The sequence below is a fragment of the Scomber japonicus genome, chromosome 16, assembly GCF_027409825.1.
Source record: "Scomber japonicus isolate fScoJap1 chromosome 16, fScoJap1.pri, whole genome shotgun sequence".
NCBI classification, from domain to species: domain Eukaryota; kingdom Metazoa; phylum Chordata; class Actinopteri; order Scombriformes; family Scombridae; genus Scomber; species Scomber japonicus.
The window spans coordinates 1,745,227-1,753,548 of NC_070593.1; the positions used below are offsets into that span (position 1 = coordinate 1,745,227).

General features: G+C 41.2%; 1 protein-coding gene across 1 annotated transcript in view; it reads left to right on the forward strand.

Annotated features, from left to right (window-relative positions):
* Positions 1-6,234: 6,234 nt before the first annotated feature.
* The window catches only part of LOC128375784 (E3 ubiquitin/ISG15 ligase TRIM25-like), a 10,379-nt gene continuing 8,291 nt past the window's right edge, over positions 6,235-8,322 (forward strand). The window contains exon 1 of the mRNA XM_053336202.1: positions 6,235-6,909. Within this exon, the coding sequence (XP_053192177.1) occupies positions 6,235-6,909 (675 nt within the window). The remainder of the gene's footprint in view (positions 6,910-8,322) is intronic.

Genomic DNA, 8,322 nt, shown 5'->3' on the forward strand with positions numbered 1-8,322 from the left:
CCTCCCTTCCTTCCATCCATCCTTCCTTCCTTCCTTCCTTCCTACCTTCCTTCTGTCCTTCCTTCCTTCCTTCCTTCATTCAGAGTCATTCCCCACAAAAACAAACATCCAAAGATTGTACGTAGTTTGGTTGAGACGTCTCACTCGGACCGATCGCTATCAGACTCAAGAAACATTATCGTCCTTGTGTATCAGTGTAATCCTGTGTGTGTGTGTGTGTGTGTGTGTGTGTGTGTGTGTGTGTGTGTGTGTGTGTCTGTGTGTGTGTGTGTCTCCCTTCCTTCCTACCTTCCGTCTGTAATTCCTTCTGTCCTTCCTTCCTTCCATCCATGCTCCCTCCCTCAATTCCTTCCTCCATCCATCTTTCCTTCTTCCCTCCCTCGCTTCCTTCCTTTCCGTCTATCCTTCCTTCCATCCAGCCTTCCTTCCTTCCATCCATCCATCTTCCCTTCCTCCCTCCCTTCCTTCTTCCCTCCCTCCCTTCCTTCCTTCCTTCCATTTATCCATCCATCCATCCATCCATCCTTCCTTCCTTCCTCCCTCCCTCCCTTCCTTCCTTCTTTCCTCCCTCCCTCCCTCCCTCCCTCCTGTCCATCCTTCCTTCCATCCATCCTTCCTCCCTCCCTCCCTTCCTTCCATCCATCCTTCCTTCCTACCATCCATCTTCCCTTCCTTCCTTCCTTCCTTCCTTCCACTCGGACCGATCGCTATCAGACTAAAGAAACATTATCGTCCTCGTGTATCAGTGTAATCCTGTGTGTGTGTGTGTGTGTGTGTGTGTGTGTGTGTGTGTGTGTGTGTGTGTGTGTGTGTGTGTGTATGTGTGTGTGTGTGTGTGTGTGTGTGTGTGTGTGTGTGTGTGTGTGTGTGGCTGTCTGTCATTGTCACAGTGTGAGAACGCGTCCTCCTGTTTGTGTCTAGGTGTCATTACAACAAGACAACAGCTCGTTAATAAAGAGGATGAGTACTTTACCTGAGTGTGTCTAGAGTAAAAGGTCAGAGGTCACCAGCTTCCTTCCTTCCTTCCTTCAATCCTTCCTTCCTTTTCTCCCTCCCTTCCTTCCATCTGTCCTTCCTTCCTTCCTTCCTTCCATCCATCCATCTATCCTTCCTTCCCTCCCTTCTGTCCTTCTTTCCTTCCATCCAGGCTTCCTTCCTACCTACCTTCCTTCTGTCCTTCCTCCCTCCCTCCCTCCCTCCCTTCTGTCCTTCCTTCCTTCCTTCCTTCCTTCCTTCTGTCCTTCCTTCCTTCCTTCCTTCCTTCCTTCCTCCCTCCCTCCCTTCTGTACTTCCTTCCTTCTTCCCTCCCTCCCTCCCTTCCTTCCTTCCATCCATCCATCCATCCTTCCATCCATTCTTCCTTCCTTCCTTCCTCCCTCCCTCCCTTCTGTCCTTCCTTCCTTCCTTCTTCCCTCCCTCCTCCCTTCCTTCCATCTGTCCTTCCTTCCTTCCTTCCTTCCATCCATCCATCCATCCATCCATCCATCCTTCCTTCAACTTCAATCAGAGTCAGAGACGTCTCACTCGGACCGATCTCTATCAGACTAAAGAAACATTATCGTCCTCGTGTATCAGTGTAATCCTGTGTGTGTGTGTGTGTGTGTGTGTGTGTGTGTGTCTGTGTGTGTGTGTGTGTGTGTGTCTGTGTGTGTGTGTGTGTGTGGCTGTCTGTCATTGTCACAGTGTGAGAACGCGTCCTCCTGTTTGTGTCTAGGTGTCATTACAACAAGACAACAGCTCGTTAATAAAGAGGATGAGTGCAGCCTGCGTGCTTTTGTTTTCGGTGCTAATCAGCCGGCTGACGCTGCTGCTCTCGTCTTTGTTCGTCTGAAACAAACAGAGCAGCATCACTGTCGGCATCACACTCACAGCTGACATCTTTCCTCAAATCAATATTATGGTTTTTTTTGTTTTTTTGTTTTTTTTTTTGTCCTCCTTTTTGTTTTGTTATCCTGTAAAGGTTCAGGCTCAGACTGGGAGCTGCCCAGTAAAAACCAGTCTGATGATGAGGATTACATTCAGTTTTAAGCTCTGTGGTCAAAAGACGACAACTCTGAATATTTTAGGTTAAAAGTAACAAACATTTGGGTAGTTCTAGCCAAGTTCAAAGTATAATTTAATCATATTTATTATCATATTTATTATTTTTATGGTGAAATCTGTCCTTCCTTCCTTCCCTCTTTCCTTCCTTCCTTCCTTCCTTCCTAACATCTAAGATCAGCTGTTAGGGTAGCTAAGTGTTTTCCATGAAGCACCAAAATCTAAGTCCATCTGTTTTTCATGGATACTGACATGATTTATAAGGGAGATCATTTCTTATAAAGCAATATTTATATCTCATTTGAAAATATAAATATTCATTTTGGACTATAAAATAAAGATATTTGATGAATAAAGTGGGTTTAATTGGTACTATGACTCAATTTAAGCCCATGTGTGCTCCAAATAAGCCCACATCATGATTTATTTACTAAATATAAGAACTAAAAACAGCTATATATATTCAGTAACATGTTAAAGTCTGTGTAAAGTAAGAATAAATATGTTTTCAATGATTAAAAAATCGCCAAATATATTAAATTAGGCTTCAAAGTTCTGTAAAAAGCAGTCTCTGTCTCTGTTGCAGAAACATGGACACTACATCTGAGAGCTTTGTGCCACTAGCTCGGCGGCTAACACGGCGGCTAACTCATCTGCTAGCTCGGTGGCTAGCTCAATTGTTAGCTCGGCGGCTAACTCGACGGCTAACTCGTCGGCTAGCTCGACGGCTAGCTCAACTGCTAGCTCGGCGGCTAATTTGTCGGATAGCTCGGCAGCTAGCTCAACTGCTAGCTCGGCGGCTAATTCGTCGGATAGCTCGGCAGCTAGCTCAACTGCTAGCTCGGCGGCTAACTTGTCGGCTAGCTCGGCGGCTAATTCGGCTGACTGGCTAACTGTAGAAGTAGTAGTGTGTGTTGAATGTATTTATACCTCTACAGCAGCAGGGGCAGGAAACTGAATTCATTATTTAAGCTTCTTTTGGTTTTATAAATGCACAACAGAAAGACATCTCTGCTGTTTTCTACTATTACTACACTGCAGTCCATACAGCTGTGTGTGTGTGTGTGTGTGTGTGTGTGTGTGTGTGTGTGTGTGTGTGTGTGTCACTCACAGCTCTGGGTTTTCTGTTTTCCCAACAGTCTCCCTGAGTTTACAGACACAAAGACTTCAGCAACAAATCCCTGCAGCTCCTGCAGCCTCCGGGGTTCATATATGTGTGTGTGTGTGTGTGTGTGTGTGTGTGTGTGAGTGTGTGTGTGTGTGTGTGTGTGTGTGTGTGTGTGTGTGTGTGTGTCCTATTAAACATCATATCACTGTGTCACTGTGTCTGTCTCTGTTAGTGTGTCGGTGGTCGGGGGAATTCAGCAACTCTCCAACAGTCTGTCACTGTTTATCTCTTTGTCTCTTTGTTTACTTCCTCCTCCCTTCATTTTAGATTTTTCTGACTGACGATCTTTATTTCTTCTTTTTTTACACTGACACACCTTTAGTGATAAAGCAGTGTGTAGTCGGGCTCACATTTCAGATGTCTATGAGTTGTTAACAGCTCCACCAAATACTGATTCTTCCCTCTAAACTTCTCACATGCTTTCATTTCAATAAATGTTCAAATGATCCAATATTTCAGCAAAAATCAAAAATTAGAGAAAAAGTCCAAAAACTGAAAACACATTTGTGTATCAGAACTTTGTTTTTTCTTCTTTCCCATTAATCATCTCAGCAGCCCTCACATTTATCTGCTGACCCTTTGGAGGGGCCCCACCCCTAGGTTGGGAACCACTGGACTAAACTAGCTAACTGTATATAAAGTAGTATAAACTAGCTAACTGTGTATAAAGTAGTGTAAACTAGCTAACTGTATATAAAGTAGTATAAACTAGCTAACTGTATATAAAGTAGTATAAACTAGCTAACTGTATATAAAGTAGTGTAAACTAGCTAACTGTATATAAAGTAGTATAAACTAGCTAACTGTATATAAAGTAGTATAAACTAGCTAACTGTATATAAAGTAGTGTAAACTAGCTAACTGTATATAAAGTAGTATAAACTAGCTAACTGTATATAAAGTAGTGTAAACTAGCTAACTGTATATAAAGTAGTATAAACTAGCTAACTGTATATAAAGTAGTGTAAACTAGCTAACTGTATATAAAGTAGTATAAACTAGCTAACTGTATATAAAGTAGTATAAACTAGCTAACTGTATATAAAGTAGTGTAAACTAGCTAACTGTATATAAAGTAGTATAAATCAACATCAACGGTTATGGATTTTGGTTCAACAACATTAAAACTCCCTTCTCAGGTCCTGGTTCCTCCAGAGTCGGAGTGTACCTGGATCACAGAGCAGGTATTCTGTCCTTCTACAGCGTCTCTGAAACCATGACTCTCCTCCACAGAGTCCAGACCACATTCACTCAGCCTCTCTATGCTGGAGTTTGGCTGCATGGTGGATCCACAGCTGAGTTGTGTAAAGTGAAATAAACAGAAGTCATTTCAGACTTCATGTGTCAGATGTTGTAATTCTTCATGTTTTTATCTCCATGTTTCTGAGCTGCTCAGAGATCAGCTGAGACGCTAATAGGGATATTCAACAATTTATTAACTTTATGTATGTATCGTTTATATTATCAATTTCTTTAAATGTGACTTTTTCCTGTGTGTTTTTATCCATGGAGGCTCTCACTGCTCATCACTATGTTTTTAACCTTCACTGACATTTCTTCAGATGAAAATGTGAACTTCTCTTTGTTCTAAATGTTAGTTTCATGTTTGTATTGATGTAATTGAGTCTGTTGTTTCTTAAACAGAGAAAACAGCAGAACTTCCTTCATCACAGATATTTTGTTCTCATCACTTTGTAAATTCAAAAAGAAATGTTCAATCAAACTGTAATGATCATGATAATAATCATTAATGATGTTCTTGTACATAGCTGACATTCTGGGTTACACTAACTGACTGTGTGGATGAAGTCAATCTGAACATGAAATCATTGATCACACTTTATTGATTGGATGTGTCAACAATCTGAAGCTTCAATAATCAATAAACATGATTTTTATCAACAGTGATCAAAGTGTTTTCTTCTCATTCAAAGCTTGTGGAGAAAATGTGAAACTACAATGAGAGTTTATTAAAGTTCACATAATAATACTGCAATACTTTTACTGTAATACTGCATACTACATCACTATAATACTGCAGTACTTTTACTGTAATACTACATACTACATCACTATAATACTGCAGTACTTTTACTATAATACTGCATACTACATCACTATAATACTGCAGTACTTTTACTGTAATACTGCATACTACATCACTATAATACTGCAGTACTTTTACTGTAATACTGTATACTACATCACTATAATACTGCAGTACTTTTACTGTAATACTGTATACTACATCACTATAATACTGCAGTACTTTTACTGTAATACTGCATACTACATCACTATAATACTGCAGTACTTTTACTGTAATACTACATACTACATCACTATAATACTGCAGTACTTTTACTGTAATACTGCATACTACATCACTATAATACTGCAGTCCTTTTACTGTAATACTGCATACTACATCACTATAATACTGCAGTACTTTTACTGTAATACTGCATACTACATCACTCAAAATACTGCAGTACTTTTACTGTAATACTGCATACTACATCACTATAATACTGCAGTACTTTTACTATAATAGAGTATTAGTACATTGCAGCTTTTACTGCAGTAAAGTATCTGAGTACTTCTTCCAGTACTGCTGCTGACAGTTTCTACAGAGGATCATGTGACTGTCAAAGGTCGACATTTATCAGCAGAGTTTCTGGATAAGATGAACTTTGGTTTTATTGACTTGTATTTTAAACACAAACAACATGATTAAAATATGAAATGTTTTGCAGGTTTTATTTCATATTGATACAGTATTAAAGCTTTACTGATACAATGATCAATAAAGCTTTAAACACAACAAGCTCCACTCTGGGATCAGAGTTCATTGTTCTCTCCCTTTAAATCTACAGTTTGTAGATGGGTGTAACCAACATGTGACGCAGCACACAGCTGTCAGGCTGCATTTATGACTTAATCACATGTTGTTCAGATCAAAGTTCAAACTTATTAAAACTTATCAGGAAGTGAAGCTCAGACAGTCGTTGCCTCTGAGAGCTGAAATGGCGCAGAGAGATCAGCTGGACCAAGAAACCTTCTCTTGTTCGATCTGTCTGGATCTACTGAAGGATCCGGTGACTACTACCTGTGGACACAGCTACTGTATGAGCTGCATTAAATCACACTGGGACGGAGAGGGTCAGAGGAAGATCTACAGATGCCCTCAGTGCAGACAGACCTTCAGACCGAGGCCTGTCCTGAAGAAAAACACCATGTTAGCAGCTTTAGTGGAGCAGCTGAAGAAGACTGGACTCCAAGCTGCTCCTGCTGATCACTGCTATGCTGGACCTGAAGATGTGGCCTGTGATGTCTGCACTGGGAGGAAGGTGAAAGCCTTCAAGTCCTGTCTGACGTGTCTGATGTCTTACTGTGAGAATCACCTCCAGTCTCACTTTGAATCAACCAAATTAAAGAAACACAAGCTGGTGGAGCCCTCAGAGAAGCTCCAGGAGAACATCTGCTCTCAACATGATGAGGTGATGAAGATATTCTGCCGTACAGATAAGAAGTGTATCTGTTATCTGTGCACTATGGAGGATCATAAAGGCCACGACACAGTCCCAGCTGCAGCAGAAAGGACTGAGAGGCAGAGAGAGCTCGAGGTGAGTCGACTAAACATCCAGCAGAGAATCCAGGACAGAGAGAAAGATGTGAAGCTGCTTCAACAGGAGTTTAAGGTCATCAGTCGCTCTGCTGATAAAGCAGTGGAGGACAGTGAGAAGATCTTCACTCAGCTGATCCGTCTCCTCCTGAAAAGAAGCTCTGATGTGAAGCGGCAGATCAGATCCCAGCAGGAAGCTGAAGTGAGTGGAGTCAAAGAGCTTCAGGAGAAGCTGCAGCAGGAGATCACTGAGCTGAAGAGGAAAGACGCTGAACTGAAGCAGCTCTCACACACAGAGGATCACAACCAGTTTCTACACAACTACCCCTCAGTGTCACAACTCAGTGAAGCTACAGACTCATCCAGCATCAATATCCGTCCTCTGAGATACTTTGAGGATGTGACAGCAGCTGTGTCAGAGCTCAGAGATAAACTACAGGACATCCTGAGGGACAAATGGACAAACATCTCACTGGCAGTCACTGAAGTGGACGTTTTACTGCCACAACCAGGGCCCAAGACCAGAGCTGAGTTCTTAAGATATTCACGTGAAATCACTCTGGATCCAAACACAGTAAACACACATCTGTTATTATCTGAGGGGAACAGAAAAGTAGAATGGACGAATCCACAGTCTTATTCTAGACACACAGACAGATTCACTAATCAGTGTCAGGTCCTGAGTAGAGAGAGTCTGACTGGACGTTGTTACTGGGAGGTGGAGAGGAGAGGAGGGATGTGGGGAGGAGTTCGTGTAGCAGTCGCATACAAGAATATCAGCAGAGCAGGACGTGAATCTATATTTGGACGTAATGACAAATCTTGGTCTTTATATTGTGACACTGACGGTTATGAATTTTGGTTCAACAACATTAAAACTCTCGTCTCAGGTCCTGATTCCTCCAGAGTCGGAGTGTACCTGGATCACAGAGCAGGTATTCTGTCCTTCTACAGCGTCTCTAAAACCATGACTCTCCTCCACAGAGTCCAGACCACATTCACTCAGCCTCTCTATGCTGGATTTTGGGTTTATCCTTTATCCACAGCTGAGTTGTGTAAAGTGAAATAGACAGAAGTCATTTCAGACTTCATGTGTCAGATGTTGTAATTCTTCATGTTTTTGTCTCCATGTTTCTGAGCTGCTCAGAGATCAGCCGAAATGCTAATAGGGATATTCAACACTTTATTAACTTTATGTATGTGTCGTTGATATATTAAGTTTTTCTTTAAATGTGACTTTTTCCTGTGTGTTTTTATCCATGGAGGCTCTCACTGCTCATCACTATGTTTTTAACCTTCACTGACATTTCTTCAGATGAAAATGTGAACTTCTCTTTGTTCTAAATGTTAGTTTCATGTTTGTATTGATGTATTTGTGTCTGTTGTTTCTTAAACAGAGAAAACAGCAGAACTTCCTTCACCACAGATATTTTGTTCTCATCACTTTGTAAATTCATAAAGAAATGTTCAATCAAACTGTAATGATCAT